The sequence below is a fragment of the Temnothorax americanus genome, unplaced genomic scaffold, assembly GCF_048541705.1.
Source record: "Temnothorax americanus isolate GAGA-0224 unplaced genomic scaffold, ASM4854170v1 Scaffold93, whole genome shotgun sequence".
In the NCBI taxonomy this organism is placed as follows: Eukaryota; Metazoa; Arthropoda; class Insecta; order Hymenoptera; family Formicidae; genus Temnothorax; species Temnothorax americanus.
The window spans coordinates 50001-75034 of NW_027509816.1; the positions used below are offsets into that span (position 1 = coordinate 50001).

The window sequence follows — 25034 nt, forward strand, 5'->3', positions numbered from 1 at the left end:
ATGTCTTACATTCCTAAATATTTATTATTTATACAATTATAAATTATAAGTAACATTATCATAATTATTGATTTTCTTATTTATGATTATATTCTTATTAAAAAATAATTTATTTCAAAATTAAGCTAGGTGATGCTGGAGTCGTCTGTATAATTGGCAAAATTACTATTTTCTATGTTATCGAGCTATATCTGTCCTTATATAGACAAGGATATAGACAAAGATAGCACCTATACATTGTACGCACACATACGCACGAATCGTCATACACACTGTACTCTTATATTAGACTTCTAATCTCGATTTAGAGGGTTCATCGATGTTTTTCTTGTTGTGCAATTCAGGTATCAATGGCAAATCAACTATATCTACATATATAAGTCTGTCTGTCTGTCTGTACGCGAAATACTCATTCGTTAGTGGACCAAATTTTTACCAAAAGTATATGAAATAGGGGTAGAATTTTCCGGGGATGAAAATGTTGTGGTTAATTTTTTGTTACCAATCTTTTTGGAAACCGGTTCCGAAATTTTTTCAAATTTTACGAGAATTAATTGACCAAATCTCAAAGAATTGTATATGAAGTAAGGGTAGAATGTTCCACAGAGTGCCATAAAGTGTACAATTTTTCGTTACCGATCTTTTTAGAAACCGATTACGAAATTTTTCCAATTTTTCGGGAATTAATTGACCGAATCGCAAAGAATTGTATATAAAATAGGAATAGAATTTCCCGGGGATTGCCATAAAGTGTATAATTTTTCTACCGATCTTTTTGGAAACCGGTTCCAAAATTTTTCCAATTTTTCTGGAAATGATTGACTGAATCTCAAAGAATTGTATATGCTGATTTTTTTGAAAAACCGCGAGTTTAATTTTTCATTAATGTACTAATTTTCTTGAAACGTTTCCGATTTTTATTTAAAAAAATATACGTGATTTAAAAAAAATGTACATTAGAAGACGGTCAGGATGATTTATTGCTAAGAGCAGCACTAAATTATGAAATGAAGAAAGCTATAAAGGCCAAAAAAAATAAATCTTTTTTTTATAATTTTCGGGAATTAAATCCCGAATACGTCGATTAGTTTTAAATGAAATATGTTGTACGTAGGATTTGTTACCGATTTTCTGGAAACCGGTTTTTCTAATTTTTCAAGAAATAATTGACCGAATTTCAAAGAATTGTAGATTAAACAGGGGTAGAATTTTCCGGGGAATGCTATAAAATGTATAATTTTTTGTTACCGATCTTTTTGGAAGCCGGTATCAGAAATTTTTCAAATTTTTCGGGAATTAATTAGTCACTTCAATTCGTGACTGTCGCGAGCGATTAAGACCGGTTTTTGGAAACCGGTTACGAAATTTTTCCAATTTCTCGGAAAATAACAAGTAGTTCGCGGTCAGACAGACACACATACAGACGTCAGGTACTTATATATATAGATATAGGGGTAGAAAGAACTAAAGAATGTAATAGAATTAGAAAAATTGCTAATAGTAAAGTGGTTTACGATTTTTGTTTAAAAAAAAATATACGTGATTGCTCCAATTTCCGCAAACTTTGAGATATCAAGCTGAATTTTTTTATGGATAATTTCTTTAATGGATAATTTTTATGGATAATTTTGTGTTACCGATTTTTAGAAACCGGTTTGGAAATTATTAAAATTTTGAAAAATAATAAGTATTAATTGACCGATTTTTTTGAAACCATGCCAAAATTTTTAAAATTTTTGGAAAATAAGTTTAATTTTTTATTAATGGATAATTTTTTATTAATAGATTGATTTTCTTGAAACCGGTGCCAAAATTTTTCTAATTTTTTGTTGATGATTTTGATGAAATTGGTACCAAAAAATTACTAATTTTATGGAGATGGCTACTATGGGATTGAAAAATGGGTTTTATGGGGTTCTATTGGTGCTTTTAATGAATGAGTGAGTTTGGGGAGAGGGGAATAGCGAAGCGCGGGCTCAAAATCTAGTCTAGTATATAAGTACCGGACGTCTGTCTGCCGGTCTGTCTGTCTGTCTGACCGCGAACTACTCATTCGTTAGTGGACCGAATTTTATCAAGGGTACATGAAATAGGGGTAAAATTTTCCGGGAAGTGCCATAAAGTATATAGTTTTTTGCTATTAATTTTCTGAAAACCAATTTTTAAAATTTTTTTAACTTTTCGGGAAATAATCGACCGAATCTCAAAAAATTATATATGAAACAGGGGTAGAATTTTCCGGGGAATGCTATAAGTGTATAATTTTTCGTTACCGATCTTTTTAGAAGCCGGTACCGAAATTTTTCCGGAAATAATCGACCGAATTTAAATGAATTGTATATGAAGTAAGGGTAGAATTTCCAGGGGGTTGCTATAAAGTGTATAATTTTTCGTTACCGATCTTTTGGAAAACCGGTATCAAAAATTTTTCCAATTTTTTAAGAAAATAATTGACTAAATCTTAAAGAATTGTATATGAAACAGGGGTAGAATTTTACGGGGAGTACTATAAAATATATAATTTTTTGATTATATATGTCATCGATCAAAGACAAATCGCAAGGAAAAAACAGAAAGAGGAGAGAGAAGAAAAAAAATATTTATATATTATAAGATAGAAAAAGAGAGAATGAGAGAGAGAGAGAGAGAGAGAGAGAGAAAGAGAAAGAAAGAAAAAAAGTATGTATTTTAAATATCAAATTTCTACGTCTTTCCATCTCTCCATATCTCTTTGTTTAATTTCCTTTTTAGTTCATTATCTTATTGACTTTCTTCTTTTTTATCCATACAAATTTATTTATAAATAATTTTAATGTATTATATTTTTATATATAAATAAATTAAAAAGATATATATAATAATAAGAGAAATAGGATCGTAACGATATACAAACAATTAGAATCAAAAGCCATGCGATCCAAGCTTAGGTCTTTGAAAGCCTTATATTAGTTTCTGTATACATATATGTCTATATATATATACATATAATTTTTATACATATATGTATACAGAAACTAATATAAGGCTTTCAAAGACCTAAGCTTGGATCGCATGGCTTTTGATTCTAATTGTTTGTATATCGTTACGATCCTATTTCTCTTATTATTATTTATTCACGTCGCCTGAGAAAGACGTTTCAAACTATTATTAACCGGTTATTGCGATAAATATTACCACATGCCTCGGTGGTCGAATTGGTACGACGCCCTACACGGAATGAGGGAGGTTCCAGGTTCGAACCCTGGCTGAGGTAATATTTTTCGCAATAAATTTATTTACAGTTTTTAGATAATTTTTTAAATCAAGTCGATTTAATTTTGGGGAGGGAAGGGTTTTTAATTCTAACAATTACTGCGTTTTAAGTCCGACAAATAATCGGCGCGCAGTTCGTTGGAAAAATTATATGTATATATTAGTCCAGCAGCCACCGCCTGTTTTTTTCAGTGATTAATAATAGGCTAAATCTTCGTGAGTAGATTCGGTTCGACAAGACGCCCAAGTCTTCCCTGTGAAAATTCTCGATAGAGGTAGCTAATGAAGTGCACAGGTGTAAAACATGTCAATTTGGTGGGGTGTCGAAATTGTCTAACTAACAGTAAGTTTTTTATTGAAATGTTAAGATAATTGAATAATAAACTCGGAAAAACAATTGTCCTACAAAATGAATGGTTTGACTGGAGCGTCCTCCGCTCCGAATATGTCCAAATAACGAGATCATAAAAATTATTAATAACCAGCTGATTTTTTGTATGCAGCTTAGTAAATATTTGTATAATGAAATGGCCACATAGTCCTACAAATTTGGTGGTACGTTTTCTCAGTCCTACGCTTGGAAGTTGTCGAATCCACGGTAACACTTTTTTCATTAATAACCGTAGGACAAAAAAAACATATGTTAAGTTAGTGCATTCTTTGCATAAATCAAACAGTGTCCTACCAAAAAATGGGTATGTATCGCTAGTCCTACAAAAATATTGAAAATAACATAATTTCGTAGTTGTAGTTTATGTAATTTGGGACACATGTATTCGCAAGCAGAATCAATACTTTTTTTAAATATAATATAATTAAATATAATATAATTGATAATATATTATAATTGTAGTTGTATGAACTGTAATAGTATATGACCTGCCAAAATAAAACTAAAAAATGGCAATTATAAAACTAATTAAATATAATCTTAATCTTCGTCGGATTCCGATCTCGACGCTTCGTCAGTTTCGCCTTGAACATCGTCTTCATCTTCGTCGCAATCGTCAGAATAAATGTGGAATAAATGGTACATGCTTATCAGGGCCGCTTGACATATACCAAAGTTTTACAGAGTACAGAATAAGTTGAAAAGGCACCTTTACACAAAAAAAATTGACGTTAAAACCTGTTTTATCCTGTTCCCGTTATAAAGATTTTTTCTTGTTCCCTGTTTTTATTTTTCCATTCCTTTGGATTTAAAGGTAAATAATAATTTTATCTGAAATTATATTGTTACAAATCTGCTTTTTATAATGATTATTTCATAGATAATCTATATAGATGATATAGATTATCTATATAGAGAATTATATACATTCTGAAATTATATTGTTACAAATCTGCTTTTTATTGAATAATTTTATCTATTTCTATTTCGACACTTTGTTGTGTCATCTTCAGTGTAAAAATGAAAATAATACAATACATTAAAATTTTAGACGATAAATTACAGTCAATCGCGATAAAATGAGTCAATCAGTGGAAAAGCGCAGTCAAATCAATAAAATAAAATTTATACGAATGTTTAGTAGTCTGTCAGGATATGCCGATATGCAAATGCTCCGAATCGATCGCATCTTCGACGTTTACTCTCAGGTTGGAAGACCAGGGGCCCAATTCTCTAACGATAAACGTATGCGTAAACTCTGGTCTAACAGAAAAGCTGCAAACTTATTGGCTAAAAACTGTGCGATAGCTAATCACGTTGCAGCCTTTCTGTTAGAGCAGAGTTTGCGCATACGTTTCTCGTTAGAGAATCGGGCCCCTGGGGCTCGATTCTTTATAATGACAACGTATGCGTAAACTCTGCTCTAACAAGAAAGCTGCAAGGTTATTGGCTAAAAACTGTGTGATAGCCAATATGAGGCCTGTTCGTTTTAGCTGAACTAGTTGCACAGTTCATTTTTTATCTTTTTCTCTCCAACGTGAAAAGAAAAAGAGGAAAGATGAGCCGTGCAACAATTAGTTCAGCTAAAACGAACAGACCTATGGAGGTACGCCTAAATTGACTTGTCAGAGGTCAGAGGTCACCCTGTCACCCTTTTATAAAGCTAACCGACAGAAAGTACTAAATTTGATAATTTTTTTTTAAGAGTATTTTGTTTGTAAATCGTTTGTGATTGATTGTGGGACAGTTCTTAACATTTGTATGTACGTATGTACATACAATACGTCGACGCGCTCTTTGATGGCTAAAATAAAATTATTAATTACAAAAAAAATAATTGTCACAAACGGTAAAAACTGACCCACAATCAATCACACAAACGATTTACAAACAAAATACACTTGATTTACAAACCAAATACACTTGAAAAAAAATTAAAAATAATAAAATTTAGTAATTTCTGTCGGCTAGCTTTATAGAGGTCATGCGTAGAACCCCACTAGTTACAGAAAGGTGAGAAATGATTGGCCACCGCATCGACTTCCTCAATGCGAAACGCGTCGACGCGCTCTTTGGGCGCAGAAGCCTTCGCAGCATGCACATGCGCAGCACAGTTACCTGCGCAGTACATTAACTAAACTTTTTTTGCAAATAACTCAGAAATGTATTAATTCACAAACGTTACACCGGTAGATTTGTAAATCACAAACAATTTTCTATTAATTACGGTTATCAGTGACCAAAAATCGGTTTGTTACTAAAAAGTGTCGGCTGACATCATTGCCAAAATAAAATTGTTAATTACAAACAAACTAATTGGTCACAAACATTGAAAACTGACTCACAATCAATCACAAACAATTTACAAACAAAATACACTTATGGCTTCTGCACACAGGACGCAGAAACGCTTGCCGCGCGACAAGAAGCGACGCGGTAGCCAATAAACTTTTGGTTCTTACGGAAAAGCAACACGTTGATAGGCTACCGCGTCGCTTCTTGCCGCGCGGCAAGCGTTTCCGCGTCCTGTGTGCAGAAGCCATTAGAAAAATTAAAAATTATCAAATTTAGTAATTTTTGTCGGCTAGCTTTATAAAGATCAGAGGTCAGGGGTAGCAACAAGTATATACTGTAGTAGCGATCATGTAACTTTTTCCCTAGAGCGGAAACGTGAAAAGTGAAAGTTTCATGTAACTATTTCTTTCTTTCTATTGGTGTTGAATAGAAAGAGATAAACCTTTTACTTTTCACATTTTCGTCCTAGGGGAAAAGATACATGATCGATAGGTCAATACGGTGGTTGTTTGTTCCGAATTAGGGTGCATCCCCATGGAGAAAGAACTAGCGGAACGGAATTTAAACGGAATTCCTTTGATTGGCTAATATCCCATCTTGAGAGTCCCCATCTAGAGATTAGCCAATCAGAGTAATTCCGTTTTAATTCCGTTCCGCTATTTCTCTCTCCATGGGGATGCAGCCTTTTGAGAGTCTCTAGTAATATATAGAAGTCTGTAGGGAAAATGGAATTATTCCAATCGGAATCCATTCCAAACAGTTCATAAAATAAGTGCCCGAAATGCCCTGACTTCCTGACTACTTCGATCGATGTGGACGCGGGCGGACACGGTTTCTTAACACGATGAATCGTTTAAGTTTAACGTTGACAATTTTTATGCTCCTTTTACACGGAGAAAACCGGCGCGATTTATCTTCAGTTTAAATGCGCGACGTACCGAGATGACTAATTTACGCGGATTTCGACTTTCGTTATGGCTTTGGTTTGACATTTTTCTGCGTGTCTTTCTGGCAGTGCTATTCGTGTAAGTTGACGCCTCACAGTGGACGGTAGTTAAACAATCAATATATGTTACAATTAGCGACATGTCATTAAATTTAATGTTCAAATGTCAATCAGTGTAATGGTATTAAGAATTTTATTCATATTATAATTCATATTATATTTGAAACTCTTTTATTGATAATTATATTAATATAATTCGTAAAGTATTTTATAGGTAAGTGTATAAAACAAACTATAGTAGCCACAATTAAGACATGGATAAATGAATAAATATAAATATTATAGAATAGAATAGTAGAAGTTTTGTCCATATTATAGCTTTACATAAATTTTATGACTCTTTTATTGATATCTATGTTAATATAATTTTTAACAAGTAGCTGGTGATCTTTTGAGAAATAATATATATTACACTAAATATAAATTATTTTTGATATTGATTATTACTATGTCTGAAAAACAATTGTCCTTTTTTATTATAACCAATTGAACATAAATCCTGCAAATGTGCTTTCAACTTTCAGGGAGCTGGAAAAAGCAGAACCATTTACAAGAAAAATTCATGAAGATGAATTATGGTTATACAGAAATCCAAGAACAGAATCTTTTGTTTCAACTACAGTATTATGGGTAGGTGTATATCTAGAGAGATTTTAATAAATAGGATTAACAATAAAATATAAGTAAAATATTATCTCGCAAATAATATATATTAAACAAAATGTTCTTTTTTCCAGCCTCTTGTGTTTATGATGCCTATTGTCGTTATTTGCTTCTTTTTCATGATGCATAAAGATAAAGTCGATCTTCAACAGTCAGTATTGTCTGTAACGTTAGCTCTAGGATTTAACGGTCTTATTACAGACATTTTGAAACTTATAGTAGGTAGGTTATTATCGAAAGGTTTGAGTGTAACAGATTTGCGTCAAATAACTGAATAAGATTTGCAGTTTTAATAATATTATCCATATAATGATTGATGTTATTTATCGTTTCATCATATTCTTCACACTTTTAGGTCGTCCAAGGCCAGATTTCTTCTGGCGGTGTTTTCCAGATGGACAAATGAATCCAGGATTTAAATGCACTGGAGATCCGGTAGTTATTAGGGACGGAAAGAAGTCATTTCCAAGCGGACATTCCTCGTGTACGTCAATATTGACAGTGATAGTAGTAAATTGAGATATTTCTTATATATGAATAAGTACAGGGTGACACAAAAGTTCCAAGAATTTTTTTGAAAACATTAAGCAGCTACAGATTGGTTTACAAAAAACATCTACACTTTAAACAGAACATAAAACTTTATTAGAACATTAATAACAAAATTAAACAAAGAAAATTACAATAAACGCTCAAAATTTCCTTTGGTTTTAATACATTTTCGAAGCCGGAAAATTGTTCACTATGGTCGCGCACTGCTAGATGATAATTTTATCCCAGGTATATCACAGGGCTACTTTAAGAGATTCCATTGATTTGAAGCGAACTCTAGAGATCTGCTCCAAGCTGGACCACACGGAAAAGTCCATCAGGTTCAATTCGGCGAATTTGGCGACCAAACGTCTTTGCCTCCCAAAAAAACCAGGAAACAGCTCTTTGCACGTCGCGATTGTTCGCGCTGAATATTGTTCAGAGAACGGTTTCTTAGTAGCTGGCAGCATTGATTTCCACATTTCTTTCGATGAAAATTAATGGTGTCTTACCCGTCACGCAGATGTCTGTCCAGCCACCAGCTACTAAGATATCGTTCTTTGAGGCGTTTTGGAGTCATGGACGTCGGAGCATTTCGGAGAAGGGTTTACGCTCTAGCAAGATTGAGCACTAGCTCATTCGGCACGAATGCAACATGCAAAGAGTTGTTTTTGGGGCAAGAACGTTTGGTCATCAAACTTGCTGGATTTGAACCCAAAGAATTTTTCTGTGTGGTCCAGCTTGGAGCGGATCTCTGGAATTTGCTTTAAATCAACGGAGTCTCTTAAAGTGGCCCTGCCTGTGTACCTGGGATGATCACCAGAGATTTACCATCGTGAATAATTTTCTGAAATGGATTCAAAAAAGTATTAAAGCCAAAGGAAACAATTTTGAGCATTTATTGTAATTTTCTTTGTTTAATTTTGTTATTAATGTTCTAAGAAAGTTTTATATTCTGTTTAAAGTGTATATGTTTCATTTGTATATCGATTTTTAGCTGCTTAATATTTCAAAAAAAATTTCAGAATAACCAACTTAGATTAGAATAAACAAACGTTGGAAATAGTAGCTCTTAGTAAAGAACACACAGAGATAAGATAACATATATTTCTATTTGCATAAAAATATATAGAAGATTATATTCAGATTACAATTTCCATTGCAGTTGCGTTCGCCAGTTTCGGTTTCATTACCTTATATTTAGCCGGAAAGTTGCACACATTCAGCTTGGCGGGAAAAGGACAATCGTGGAGACTGTGCACGTGTCTTTTACCGCTCTGCGTCGCTCTAACTATCGCGTTAAGCAGAACGTGCGACTATCACCATCACTGGCAAGGTGATCTGCATTTGAAACTTCATTGTTAAAGTAATATGATTCCATTACAATTTTGTTTTACAATTTAACACGGAATTTGTTTCAGACGTGGTAATAGGATCAGTAATAGGCTACTGTTTAACACACGTCTGCTACAGACATTATTACCCTCCGTTAGATTCGCCGTATTGCGACAAACCATACGTCGCGCTTACGTTACAAGTTCAATCGGACAACGTCAAGTCTAATAAAAACGAGCAAATTAAGTGGATATAAAGAAGTCAAAATTATTACTGCATACACGCCGTATATGGTATTTTAAACGGTACTTAATACTTTCGTTAAAATCTTTGAGATCTATATATTTTGTGTACCAATATATACATCTAAATAAATGTATGTCTGTACAGAAACAAATTCAAATGTATTGTTAGAATTTATTCTATGATTAATATATGTATTATAGATCTGTTCGTTTCAGTTGCATTATTTATGTTGTATCTCCTACCCAGACAGCACAAAATTTATGAATATTTATGATAAATATTTATAAATATTTTGAAAATTTATTTTTCAAAAATTATTTATGTTGTATCTCCTACCCAGACAGCACAAAATTTATGAATATTTATGATAAATATTTATAAATATTTTGAAAATTTATTTTTCAAAAATATGTAATAAATATTTTATAAAGATTTTTTATAAAAGTTTTAGAATAATACAAAAATTATTACTAACAATATATAAAATATATTTTAGGAATGTATGAAAAATATTTCTTGTATATAAACTGAAATGTTTTTTGATATCTTTTGGCAATATAATATAAATATTTATTATAAACATTTCGATCAATATTCGGTTGCTTTAGTTGTTGGTCGACCGACGATGAAATTATCGGGTGAATTTGACAGTTCTAATCACAAAGCTACGCATATAGCTTTGTCTTTATGCTGTGCGGCACTAACTGGAAGCAGGTTGGTGGCTATTTTGATATCAAATTAATTCTGTGCACGAGAAATGTTTGACAAAATTATAGCAATTGTCCAAAAGGCATATGATATCGGATTACAAGTAAAAGCAATAATTTCCGACATACCGCAGGATAGGAGTTGGTGGAAGTTTATGAATATTACAGCTGGTAAATTTAGCAAGATTATTAATTCTATTCCACATCCGTGCAATAGAAAAGACAAATTGTTTATTATGCCAAATTCCGCTCACGTTTTCAAAAATGTTGCGTGCTCATTAACATCAGGTCACAAATTTTATTTAGACGAAATGTTGGTTCAAAAGTATATTACCAGACAACGAAATTTCTATTATATTTATTCGCGAAGTATTTAATTTAGATCAACAAGATCCGTTGAAACTGTGTCCATATCTTAAGGAAAATGCAATAAATCCATCCCATTTCGATAAAATGAATGCGGCCGTGTAAGTTTATTGAATAACAAATATTGCTGCAGCTATATTGTATTACATAGTCAAGGGCAACATTTCTGATAAACATAGAACCACTGCCTGGTTTCTCACTATGGTAATTATGCATATTAAGACCCCACTCGCCAATGACCTTGACCTTGACATATGTTGTCAAGGTCACCCTCCTGAGTGACCTTCAAAAGTTTTTTAGCCGACGGTCGTTATTCGTTAAAAAGTTATTAACAAAAAAAGTTTGAAAAATATAGCAGCTATTTTAAGTATTCAAAGGCATAAACGACTAATATTACGTTTTTTTTTTAAAGCAGAGAATACTTTATTTCGCGAGAAAGTTATTTAGCTACTTTACAAAACACAACATTTAAAGCAGTAAATTGTTGATAAATTAAAGTCTTTTTGTTAATGCAGTGAATACTTTATTTCACGAGAAAGTCGCTGCTTCACCAAAACACAACATTTAAAGCAGTAAATTGTTGATAAATTGAAGTCTTTTTGTTAAAGCAGAGAATATACTTTATTTCGCGAGAAAGTCGTTGCTTTACCAAAACGCAACATTTAAAGCAGTAAATTGTTGATAAATTGTATATTGAATATATGTGAGTATTGGAAGGCATAAATGACTGTCGAAATAGTTCACGCATATACTTTCCACGCGAGACGAGTTGTCACATGGGTTCGTGGCGCGGCTTTACAAGCTTATTGTTTATATATATATACATAATGAATTAGACAGTGCTCGTAATTAATTAGTGCGTTTATTATGATATGTAGGGGACACCGGGGCTAAACCGCCAGTTTTTTTTCGGTGCCGATTTTTAACAACAAAATAAATAATTTTAGTTAAATGTGGTATACCACTGTAAAGAGTGATTAACTACAAAATTTATATAGGAAATTTTTATCTATATGTCGCTTTGTTTATAACCGGTATTATAGAGCAAAAACGACAACGGTGGAAAAATTGAAATCTCAAAAATGCCGGGGTTGAATAACCACCACCCCCCCCCCCCGGGATAAATCAGTTTCAGGTTTGATCGCCCATGAAATATTAGAAATCTACACTGGATTCGTGTTCAGCATGCATTACTCTTTATAATCAGCATGCATTTATAATCACGTACCTGGAGATTTAGAGAGCAAATATTATTGCAGATATTACAAAATTTCCACGCGCAGAAAATTTCACTTTTCACCACGAAAACACCCCAGATAGCAAGTTACCCGCAGGTTGCTGTCAATTTGCTTATATTATTAAAACTGCTCTGCTTAAGTTGCCTTCAATATTGAGGAAAGCGGCTTCCGATTTTGCCTATTGAATTGCCGACTTTTATTGCCACCAAAACGGTTGCCAACAGATTGTGGCAACTTTTATGGCAATTAAATAAGTATGCTACCGCTTTGTTTGCGTAAGGTAATCGTTGTCTGCATAATGCTTTTAAGTTGCTCTAAACAAAATTATTGTTGTCCGGTGACAGCAATATGATGACAATTGAAAGGAAACTTATGCCAAACACTATTTCCTTTTTATGCCAAGGAATGGTTGGCTATCTGGAACGTTTGCCCTCGTAAAAATCACCTCTATGAAGTTGGCCGGACAACTTCAACGTATCGAACTTTCATTAATTGGAATCGATTGGTGGTCGTTTGGTGGTCTTTAGTATTCTAGTCCGATCGTTTGGTGGTTAGTCGTTTTCTTGTAAAATAAAAATGAAATTTTCGGTGTGAACTTAGCTGGACAATTTTTATTTTTCAACCAATTTAACTTTTTTATAGCTCATTCGACGCGGAATCGTTTGGTGGTCACGAATATAATCAGTAAAACGTTTGGTGGACAACCGTTTTCTCAGAAAAAAGGAAAAACCGTATGCTCACGCCATTGGTCGTATGACTCTATAGTCAGAAAAATTGTATTTGTCACCCAAATTGACTTTGATAGGACTCAATCGACGCGGAATTGTTTGGTGGTCACGAATATCGGAATTAAAACGTTTGGTGGTCTAGCCCCGGTCTCCCCTATACTATTATTTCGTCCTGTAATTTTTTTTTGTAAAGCAGCGACTTCTCGCGAAATAGTAAAGCAGCAACTTTTACGCGAAACAAGATATTCTTTACTTAAAAAAAAAAAAAAAAAAAAAACGTAATATTGGTCGTTTATGCCTCTCAATACTCAAAATAGCTGTTATATTTTCGAAACTTTTTTTGTTAATAACGTTTTAACGAATAACGACCGCCGGCTAAAAACTTTTGAAGGTCACTCAGGAGAGTGACCTTGACAACATATGTCAAGGTCAAGGTCATTGGCAGGTGTATGCATAATTACCCTTGCTTTACCTGTTCAACACGATGTCTATCTAGTTTGTAAGGATTGTATGTTTCGCGCATAGCTCTCATCGATGTAGATTCGTATCTTGTATACGATTGCGTTGAATATATTCAAAATCAGAATCTGGGCCTCCCAGTGCAATAAACACAGATATTTCCTGTCATTTCCGTTCCTTCTTGCTTTGATTTGCAAATTCTGAACAGGCATAGATATATTACAACGTTATCAATGTCATGTTACAATGTTTATTTGTTTCAATATAAAATAATTTGTTAAACGTTTATTCGGGAACACTAGCGCCTTCTTCTTTTAACATAAATAACTAAAAATCTATATTTTGACTAGGTATGTACATATAGTTTATAAATAATTAATTAAAATTATCTGGATGTCTCACAAACCTTTTTAATCACACTTCATAACTCTTAAATTCATACGAAATACAAACGATTCGATACAAAAACTTTGTTTAATTTATCTATTCCGGCTAAGTGCATGGTGAAAAAATGATTAATTAATTACAATTAACTGAATGACTCACAAACCTTTTCAATTGCACTTCAAAAGTCTTCATACGAAATACAAACGATTTCATATGTAGATTATTTACCGGACATTTATTTCCGATCAAATATATACATACGAATGCTGCTCACTGCTGCTGCATTCTGCCCATGAAAACCTACCTTAAGACCATAATCTATTTGATCTTCAGAAATACATAATTCATTTAAATCTTTTGCTCTGGCTACATTAGTTGGCACAAATCAAACATGGTAACAATTTCATCAGAGATAATTATATTGTTTCATTTTTTTTTAAACTTTGATTTATATTTTATTTCAAGGCATGAGCACAATCATGAAAAAAGAAAAACTTACGACTTTTGTCATTTAGGGTGTTGACAGGAATTGATTATTGTACTATGCCTCGATACATTAATTCCAAATGATTTCCACATTGTCATATTTGCTGATCCCATGTCAGATGTGACACTGAACCCGTAATCCTATATTTTCAGCTTTTTTGATAATATCGCAAATAATTGATTTAAAGTTTGTTACCGTCAGCAGAATCACCTGTAAAATAATAAGCCACAATCTGCTTCCATCACCTGCTAGCAATACCAGCTAACATAAATACTAATGCGTTCAAAACAAATTTTTTTTATTGCTATTATTACATAATTCTGCAGAACCAACATATGAATTTGTTGAAATATCAAATTATATCTAAGAGTTATAGATATTTCATCTAGAACCAACATATATATATAATGTTTATCAATATTACTTTTAAAAGCAGACACTTTAATTTGGAGAAATTTGAATATTTCTTCTAATATATTCCGTTTGTAAATTTGACATTTTCCAGTTGTCGGCGTAGCGTTCTTATCTTACAATTAATTACTGAAGATAATGGCAGATCGCGGTTTATTTCTTCATATCCCGAATGACCACACATAAATTTATATCTTAATGCCTTTTTTATTGTTTCATTATCCCAAATTATTGAAACTTTTTTTAATTCGCCAGTTAATAATTTAATTTGATTCTTAGTTAAAACTTTATGAACAGCACTTTCTATTAAAGTTCTACTACTTTTATTTACTTCTTCTTGCAGTCTTTTAATTTTGTAATTATAGCATTTTTTAATTTCCTTTGAGTTCTTTTTGTATATTAAATAGTTTAGTATAATATGTTTTTGTACTTCTTTTACTTTTTATGTTTAAAACAATTATCATAAGTATTTAAATTATCACACAAGTTTGAAACTTCTACGTCATTGTCTTTTAATTCAAGATCTTTATTCATAATATGAATCCGTATCATTTGTAGATTCATCATTCGTATTCATATCATTTGCAGATTCATCATTTGCATCCATATTACTTGTTGTCATTTGTATCCATATAACTTATAGATTTATCATTTAAATCCATATTACTTATAGATTTGTTATTTGTGTCCATATATATTAAATCATCTTCAATATTTATTCTTACACATTATTTGTTGCTTTATTTATAACCAATTTTTTTGAAGTAGATTTCATCTCTAATTATTGAACATTACTTTCTGTATCATATAAAAATGTAACTAATTCGGCTGCAGTCTTATTTTGAAGTTTACTAGAAGATGCTTTGCCTTGTTCATTCAAATTCGTATTTAATCTTTTTGTAAAGAAAAAAGATAATATATTGTCAAAACTTCTTCTAAGTAAAATTAATTGCAGAATTTTAATGATATAATCTTTTTATTTAAATAAAAATAAAATAAATCAAAGAACATTTAAACAAATAAAAAATTACCTGCACCTCCAAAGAAGGTATATGGCGATGCATGCGACAATACAATAATTTACAATAAATTAATTATAGCTATATATTATATATTAAAATGTAAATATATATATATATATCCATTATCTATTATTATAAGTACCTCTGACGTCTGTCTGTCTATATCTGTCTGACTGCAAACTACTCATTCGTTAATGGACCGAATTTTAAAGAATTATATATGAAGTAAGGGTAGAATTTTTTGGGAATTGCCATAAAATGTATAATTTTTTGTTAACGATTTTTTGGAAACCGGTTCTGAAATTTTTCCAATTTTGCGGAAAATAATTCACCGAATCTTAAGGAATTATATATGAAATAGGGGTAGAAAGAACTAAAGAATGTAATAAAATTAGAAAAATTGGTAATAAAAAAGGAATTTACGATTTTTGTTTAAAAAAATGTACGTGATTGCTCTAATTTCCGCAAATTTTGAGATATCAAGTTAAATTTTTTTTTTTTTTAGATAATTTTTATGGATAATTTTGTGTTACCAATTTTTAGAAACCGGTTTGGAAATTATTAAATTTTTGAGAAATAATAAGTATTAATTGACCGATTTTTTTGAAACCGGTGCCAAAATTTTTCTAATTTTTTTGTTGATGATTTTGATGAAATTGGTACCAAAAAATTACTAATTTTATGGAGATGGCTACTATGGGATTGAAAATTGGGTTTTATGGGGTTCTATTGGTGCTTTTAATGAATGAGTGAGTTTGGGGAGAGGGGAATAGCGAATAGCGCGGGCTCAAAATCTAGTCTGGTATATAAGTACCGGACGTTGTCTGTTTGTCTGTCTGACCGCGAACTACTCATTCGTTAGTGGACCGAATTTTTATCAAGAATACATAAAATAGGGGTAGAATTTCCCGGAGAGTGCCATAAAGTATATAGTTTTTTGCTACCAATTTTCTGAAAATCAATTTTTAAAATTTTTTTAACTTTTCGGGAAATAATCGACCGAATTTCAAAGAATTATATATGAAACAGGGGTAGAATTTTCCGGGGAATGCTATAAAGTGTATAATCTTTTGTTACCGATTTTTTGGGAAACCGGTATCAGCAATTTTTCCAATTTTTAAAGGAAATAATTGACTAAATCTCAAAGAATTGTATATGAAACAGGGGTAGAATTTTACGGGGAGTACTATAAAATATATAATTTTTTGATTATATATGTCATCGATCAAAGACAAATCGCAAGGAAAAAACAGAAAGAGGAGAGAAAAGAAAAAGAATATTTATATATTATAAAAAAGAAAAAGATTTAAAGTTTAAAGTATAAATCTTAATATCGTCTAAATGGTTATATTTATGAAAAAAATATAAGAGACTTTTTTTGTAGATTGTTAAATTTTCTACAAAAATATATATTGATTATTTCATAATTTTTGATAGTTGATATGATACAAAATTCATAAGAAGCAAAAACAAGTTTTATAAAATTTATCAAACTTTAACTTTGAATATCTTTTGAACGGTTGAATTTATGAAAAAATGATAAGAAATCTTTTTTGTAGAGCGGTAAATTTACTACAGAAAATCTATGTGGCGCAATGCTGTATTACTGTTTGTTAGATAGTTATAAAAATTTTTCTATCTTACTAAATGAAAAATAAAAAATTGCAATGAGCGACCTGTTAATATTAATATTAAGGGCTAAAATTTTAACAGGTATCTTATTTTACCTTCCTGCAAGTATATGTATATGCTATTCGTGAAATGAAAAGAAAAAGTTGCTCCAAAATGACACACTCCAATATATATATATATATATATATGGGTCCGTTCCGTTTCACGCATATGCGCGCATTTATCTATAGCATACGTAACGTTTACTATAGACAATGCGCGCATCATGCGTGAAACGGAACGGACCGTATATCGGCGCGAGAACGCCGATCGGTTCACCTCGCCCAGGCCTGGCACGTCAGCCAAACCCGCTTCCCGACCAAGCCCGACACGCCCCGCTCCTCAGAGCCAATCCTTATTTCGAAGTTACGGATCCAATTTGCCGACTTCCCTTACCTACATTAGTCTATCGACTAGAGGCTCTTTACCTTGGAGACCTGCTGCGGATATGGGTACGAACCGGCGCGACACCTCCACGTGGCCCTCTTTTAGATTTTCAAGGTCCGAGGGGAAGATCCGGACACCGCCGCAACTGCGGTGCTCTTCGCGTTCCAAACCCTATCTCCCTGCTAGAGGTTTCCAGGAAACTCAAACGCTTATACAGAAAAGAAAACTCTTCCCGGATCTCCCGACGGCGTCTCCAGGTCATTTTGGGTTACCCCGAATATATATATATATATATATATATATATATATATATATATATATATATATATTCGGAGAATACCGGCTTATCGGCCGGTATTCATAGTCGAATCTTTTATTTATTGGCAGCTTTCCAGCAAGCGACACAAGTCGACACAAGTATCGTTTTATCTTTGTTACTCCATTGCCAAAAAAGAAAGATAAAATGATTTTGTGTCGACTTGTGTCGCTTGCTGGAAAGCTTTCATTTAAGAAGACCATCTTAAGTACGATCTTAAGATGTTATGAACCAATCACCGAGCCGTATTATAGCATCTTAAAACATTACTTAGGGCCGGTCTACAATCAGTCGTATGTCGGAGTCGGATGTCGGAACGTAGCCGATAATCCAATGAGAGAATTTCTTTTTAGGAAACAAATTTTCCTCATTGAACCATCAGCTACGTTCCGACATCCGGCTCCGACATACGACTCATTGTAGACCGGGTTTTAAAACGGTCTAATGCTAGGTCTACAATGCGAGTCAAAGTAGTGAGTCGTAAGAATTGACCAATCACAGTCGATTATTCTTCTCAAATTCGATTGTGATTGGTCAATTCTTACGACTTACGACTTTACGACTCGCATTCTAGACCTAGCTAGAATTGACCAATCACAATCGAATTTGAGGAGAATAATCGACTGTGATTGGTCAATTCTTACGACTCACGACTTTACGACTCGCATTGTAGACCTAGCATAATGCGAGAGCTTGTGCGAAGGCTCTAAACCGATACGTTTCTTGTGTGTTGATTCACGTTACGTTAAGGCCATTGCACGTAACAAAATTTTAGTTTTAATCGTAAGGCCGTAAGAAAATAGACCAATCACACTCGATTATTCTTCAAGCGCGAGGAAAATAATCGACTGTGATTGGTCTATTTTCTTACGGCCTTACGATTATGACTAAAACTTTGTTACATGTAATGGCCTTTACGCTACGTGACCATACGAGAGTCTTGTGCGGTGGATCTTAAATATAAGATTCGATTATGAATACCGGCCTTAGGGCCAATATCACAGTCTCCGATTAACGTGATCCTCCGATTAAACTCAGGGTGCCATTACATGGAGCGCGGAAACGCGGAAACGCGGGCGAAGCGCGGAAAAGAATAGTAACTAGATTCCGCGTTTCCGCGAGTTGAGTCCCGCACGTTTGAACGGAAAAGGGGAATTCGCTATTATCGTGTATGTATGTATGGCTGCGTTTCGATATTCACTGCCAGTACTTAACGCAGCCTATGTATGTACCCTGGCTTGCATATAAGATATATACTTCATAATAACCATCAACATGATGTTTGGATCTATAATATTATACTGCCACTTTTATTAAATAATAAAATAATCGAAGAGTATGTGTAAAAGCTTTTTTTTTCAATGTGATTAAACAGCTCCGAAATTTGATGGAGTATACTGTATCCGCGTTGACAACGGATTTTGACGCGTTCGTTCCGCGAGTTTGTTTCTCCTTATATTACATGGAGCACAATTTGCGCGGAAAAGCGGAACAGTATAGTGACAAATAGACATTTGTATTCATTTCTTAAAATTGTGTTCACTTAATTCATTGCAATTTTTATTAATATGCTTATCTTTTCAGCTTATCTATTGAATACAAGCATTTTAATCAATAAATACCGTTAAAAATTAATATTTTATAATTCTCCGTTCCGCTTTTCCGCTCAAAATATGCTCCATGTAATATAAGGCATTCAAAACAGACGGAACGGATCGACGGAAATCTAGTAAATTTTGTCTTCCGCGCTTCCGCGTTTCCGCGTTTCCGCGCTCCATGTAATGGCACCCTCACTCTGCATCTTTTTCTAAGGCTGCATCCCCATGAGAAAGAAATAGCGGAAGAAAAATAAAACGGAATTACTCTGATTAGCTAATATCCTACCTGGGGAGAGCCCCGACCTGGAGATTAGCCAATCAGAGTAATTCCGTTTTAATTCCGTTCCGCTATTTCTCTCTCCATGAGGATGCAGCCTAACTGTCCCCCTAGAAAGAGACGAAGAGTGAGTTTAATCGGAGGATTACGTTAATCGGAGACTGTTACTACGTTTACGCGAGCGTTACTTCTGTAGTAACTTACGAAAATTTCTTCGCGTAAACGGGATTTTGTAGTAACTTACGATAATTTACTCCGCGTAAACGAATGATATATCGTAAGTTACTACAGAAGTAACGCTCGCGTAAACGTTTAGTATGTGGCCACGTTCCGTAACGCGCATATGCGCGCATTTTCTACAATAAACGTTACGTATACTATAGATAAATGCGCGCATATGCGCGTAAATGCTGCGTTCCCATTATACGCGTCGCGCGTCGCGTCACGACGCCGCGTCAAGAGTTATCCAATCAAAACGTTTTATTTTACGACGTCATTTCCGACAAGATCTTGCGTCGGAAATGACGTCATAAAATGAAACGTTTTGATTGGATAACTCATGACGCGGCGTCGTGACGCGACGCGCGACGCGTATAGTGGGAACGCAGCATTATTAAGCGAGGAGCACACACTTCTGCATAACGCATAATGCGTAAGCATAAGAAAATTGATTGTCTATTTTCTTATGCACATGTATATGGACCAATCAGTTTTCTTATGCTTAAGGCCATTGCACGTAACAAAGTTTTAAGTCATAATCGTAAGGCCGTAAGAAAATAGACCAATCACACTCGATTATTCTCCTTGAGCTCGAAGAATAATCGACTGTGATTGGTCTTACGACCTTACGATTTATGACTAAAACTTTGTTACGTGCAATGGCCTTTACGCATTATGCGTTGTGCAGAAGTGTGTGCTCCCCGCTTTACGGAACGCAGGGTAGAATATCGACGATATCGGCCCTTATGCGGGGTCTACAATGCGAGTCGCAAGTCGTAAGTCGTAAGAATTGACCACAGTCGATTATTCTTCTCAAATTTGATTGTGATTGAACAATTTCCTACGGCCGGTATTCATAGTCGAATCTTATATTTAAGACCATCTTAAATACGATCTTAAGATGTTATGAACCAATCACAGAGCCGTATTAACATCAATCAAGTCAACACTTAAGACAATCTTGATCAAGTCAGTCTTATTCCATCCAGACCGACTTAAGATCAGTAGATTTCATAGTTATGAAATAAGACGATCTTCACGAAGAAGTTGTCGCTCAAGTAAGTCTTATTTGATTTGAGATCGACTTGGCGAAGACGTACTTGAGACCATGCTTATTCTCGATTCGGCTGTTTCCGTAATATTTCCATCAGTTCCTCCAATAGGAATATTAGATTCAAGGTGCAGTTTTATACCATCTCGTTAATCATGGTTTATGGTTATGTGCATTTTCTGTTCTGAATATTACTTCAACTTTATCGGCATTTTATGTGATATAATACAAGAGCGTTTGTATTTTGCAGTTACGCACATGATGGAAGAATACCATAGTATTCTTCCATCATGGTTACGCAGTCGAAACGTTATTGCAAAACGAGTCAGCAATTAAAGAAAAGAAATTTTCTAAAATGTCAAAAAATAAACATTACGCATCAGTTGAAAAAAAAATTTTCTTAGAAATATTAAAAGATTTTAAGCATGTAATTGAAGTAAAAAAAGTGATTCTTCAACGCTTCGGGATAAAGAAATTGCATGGGATGAAATCTGTAACCGATATAACGATTCGTCAATGATTTTTCAAGAGGTAAATATAAAAGAAAGCTAGGTTATATTTTGAATTGTAAAACATAGTGTAATTATTAATATACAATTATTCGCAATTTATTTTTATTTTTTATATACTATATTTAATACTGATTAAGTAAATGTTATTCTTTTACAGCGTACAGTTGCACAACTGAAAAAACTATGGACAAACATGAAACAGAATCAAAGAGAATTATTGACAAAAGAAAAACAGGCTCGTCTAGCTACTGGTGGTGGTCCACCACCTCCAGAGACAAATATTGATCCTGACGTAGCCGCAATTGCACCGCATCTTTTGGAAACAGCTCCTATCCTTTTTACTTCAAATATGACGGACAATGAAATAAAAGGTAAATAGTTTTATAAATATATTTATAAGCAATTTGTCTCACTATTTAACGTAATTAATATTCTTATGTATGATAAAAACATTTGACAAAAAAATGTTACAAGTTCTTATACTTAATTTTATTTAATTCAAATATATTTTATTTGTTTCAGAAATGGAAAAACAGACTTTGAAGATTGTAACAGATAATGATTCGACCATTGTCATATCTGAAAGTAATGACGACGAGGCAACAAATGAAAATAAAATACAAGAAGGTATGTAAAATTGAAATAGATTAAAAATGAAATATATTTATATCATACACCATTATCCTTATATACAAATATAGAAAAATCTTTTTTATTAAAAAAATTTATATTAATTTTGTGTTACTGTCTATTTTGTGTTTCACAAGATTATGTTTATATACCCGTAATAAATATATTTCTATGTTTAAAAAGTAAAATTGTTTACAGTTAAGAATTTAAATTGATTATTATTTATTTTCAGTTAACGTAACAATTGAAGATACAACACAAGATAAAGAAAATCAAAATATCGATTTTCCCATTCAAGGTAATTACATAGATATTATTATATAACAAGGTAAAAAAAGTGATATTAAATTAAATAGATTAATGATTTGTGTTCCTTTTTAAAAGATATTAAAATAGTATGTTATAAATGTTTATTGAAAAAAATTACATTGATATTGTATCAATAAAGTTTAAAATAGAACAAAAATTGTGTTGGTTAACTGCTTTTTATATTCATTACATCATGTATATAATAAATATTATCTGAATAGTCTTTCTATGAGTGCTGCTCGTATAGCAAAACCCTCGCCTGGTTCCCAATGTGGTTCATTAACTGGCACTTCCATTTCATTATCTTCCTCAATGATTTCTTCTTCTGGTAATACGTCATTAAAAATTAATGAAAGATTATGTAGCACAGCACAAGCAACTACAATTGTGGTTGAACATATTAATTTGTTGCTTAATCCTCTAGACAAACACGGAAATCTGCGCTTCCATATTCCAAATGTCCTTTCGACAATTATTCGTGTTCTCCTATGAAGTATATTATAACTGTAATAAAAAATATATTATTATTTGTTGGGTTTTTATGGACAATGGATGAATATAATATAAAATTAAAGACACAGTATACTAACGTGATTTCTTCATCTGTCTGTGGATTCGAAAGAGGAGTTAAAAGGAATGGTAGACAGGGATATCCAGCATCTCCTACTAAAACGCCTGATAATTGACCTTGAGTGTATGTCATATATAATCTAGAATTTTGGAAAATTCTACTATCGTGTTGGCTTCCAGGCCATTCTGGGACAATGTCTAAAAATTCTGTTTTGGGTCCAACAACAGCCTGCGTATGTACATATAAAACTAATAATTTTTAATGTTCTACATGTTTTACTGTTTAAAAATCAACAATTTTTGTTTATTAAAATTATGCTATGCAATTAAAATTCAAACTATGCTATTACATTAAAATTTTATATTTACATATATGTAGTTATTTACCTGTACGTTCAATGAAAAGTATCCTTTTCGATTTCTATAAATTTCGTCAATGTTCTGGAACCTGGTATGGACTAAACGCACATGTGTGCAGTCAATCGCTCCATCAATGCCGGGTAAACCAATGCCTCCATTGCGACGTCCTATATCTCTAAAAAGCCTATGATTTTCTCTTGTAGCATCTGGTGTGACAGGCATTTTTATAAATTGCTTGAAAAGCCTTGCTAGAAGTACAGACACTCGGAATACTATTCTTGATACAGTTGGCTGTGAAACAATTATAGTGTCTCCAAGTACTTGCTGCACAAATATTAAAATGTTATCTGTACAATATTTTTATAAATAATTGTTATTTAATTTTCAGAAATAATTATGACATATAATTATTAAACATCTTGTTATATATATATATATATATATATATATAATCATAATATATTTCATCTTTTAACCTGAAAACTGCTTGTGGCATAGAACCGTAGACATATTAATAATTGAAATATCGGAGGTATAGGAAGACCACGGTTATTAAGGTATAAAAATCCTTCTTCAATTTTAGGTTGAATTCCATAAAGTATAGAATCTTTGTTAAATCTGAAACGTCTTTTGAACTCTCGATTGCTGTAAAACTCAAACGGATTTAGCCTATCTCTTAATGTATCTTTTTGGAACACGTACATCATTCTCATCCTCATCATTGTCAGAATCACGGTCAGAATCTATTTCGTACAGTTCAATATTTCTTATGTTGTCTATTTCCATATTACATACAATTTTTACTGCCAAAATTTCACATATAAAGCAAACAGGAATATCTTAAGTCCTCTATGACCACGACTTGACCAAGATCGTCTTATTCAACAACATATATGTCAAATAAGATAATCTTAAACGACTTATGAATTTGATAGAAATAGCATAGCCTTAAGTTACTACTTATATCAAATGAGACATGTTTATGAATTATATCAAGACGTTCTAAAATAAGATTATCTTCGATAAGTTATATCTTGAGGTTATACCACAGTATAACCATACCCAGTAGCGACACTCAGCCGTCCGACCCGGAATAAAATTTTAGTGCGCATGTGCGAGTCCGTACATCTCACAACATGGTTGCGCCCAGTTGCGTCTCGAACATCGTAGGTAACCTCAACCTCCACAGTTTTATGACATATTTTTTATTTGAATAAATTGTGTCTTTTTATTAGTGATAAGAAAATTCCGGGTGTGACGTGCTACATTAAAATGAAGTTAATGAAGAGAGGTGGATATAGTTGTGCCATGAAGAATTGTTCAAATATTTCTGGGCGTGAATCTGGTCCCAGTTTTTTTTCGTTTTCCAAAAGACCCAGATAGGTAAAAATAATTTCCATTAGCGGATTTGTTAATTGAATTATATATCAAGTGTTTTTTCATTAATATTTTATACAAAACATCTTTTAGAGCAAAATTGTGGTTGGAAAAATGTGGTCGCGAAATTAACACGTCACCAGAAAATTTATATAAAAATTACAAAGTTTGTGGTGATCATTTTAAATCGTCGATGTTTTTAAACGATTTGAAAAACAGACTTCAACCACATG

At 32.8% G+C, this 25034-nt stretch overlaps 2 protein-coding genes, 2 long non-coding RNA genes and 1 pseudogene across 4 annotated transcripts in view; all 5 read left to right on the forward strand.

Annotated features, from left to right (window-relative positions):
* The window catches only part of LOC143908394 (uncharacterized), a 50161-nt gene that overhangs the window by 11763 nt on the left and 13364 nt on the right, over nt 1-25034 (forward strand). The gene's annotated exons all lie outside the window — the stretch shown is intronic.
* Nucleotides 6697-9926, forward strand: LOC143908363 (phospholipid phosphatase 5). Its single transcript, XM_077425998.1, has 6 exons — nt 6697-6963; nt 7469-7574; nt 7682-7829; nt 7963-8091; nt 9304-9474; nt 9560-9926. The coding sequence occupies exons 1-6, from the start codon at nt 6881-6883 to the stop codon at nt 9727-9729; spliced, it is 807 nt and encodes a 268-aa protein (XP_077282124.1). The 5' UTR covers nt 6697-6880; the 3' UTR covers nt 9730-9926.
* LOC143908364 (uncharacterized) lies at nt 10039-13304 on the forward strand (annotated as a pseudogene).
* LOC143908361 (uncharacterized) lies at nt 21237-22717 on the forward strand. The gene is made up of 4 exons (XM_077425997.1): nt 21237-21574; nt 21713-21926; nt 22078-22182; nt 22418-22717. The coding sequence occupies exons 1-4, from the start codon at nt 21560-21562 to the stop codon at nt 22507-22509; spliced, it is 426 nt and encodes a 141-aa protein (XP_077282123.1). The 5' UTR covers nt 21237-21559; the 3' UTR covers nt 22510-22717.
* On the forward strand, nt 24461-25032 carry LOC143908362 (uncharacterized). The gene is made up of 3 exons (XR_013260124.1): nt 24461-24590; nt 24660-24807; nt 24895-25032. It is a non-coding gene; the product is annotated as an uncharacterized LOC143908362 (long non-coding RNA).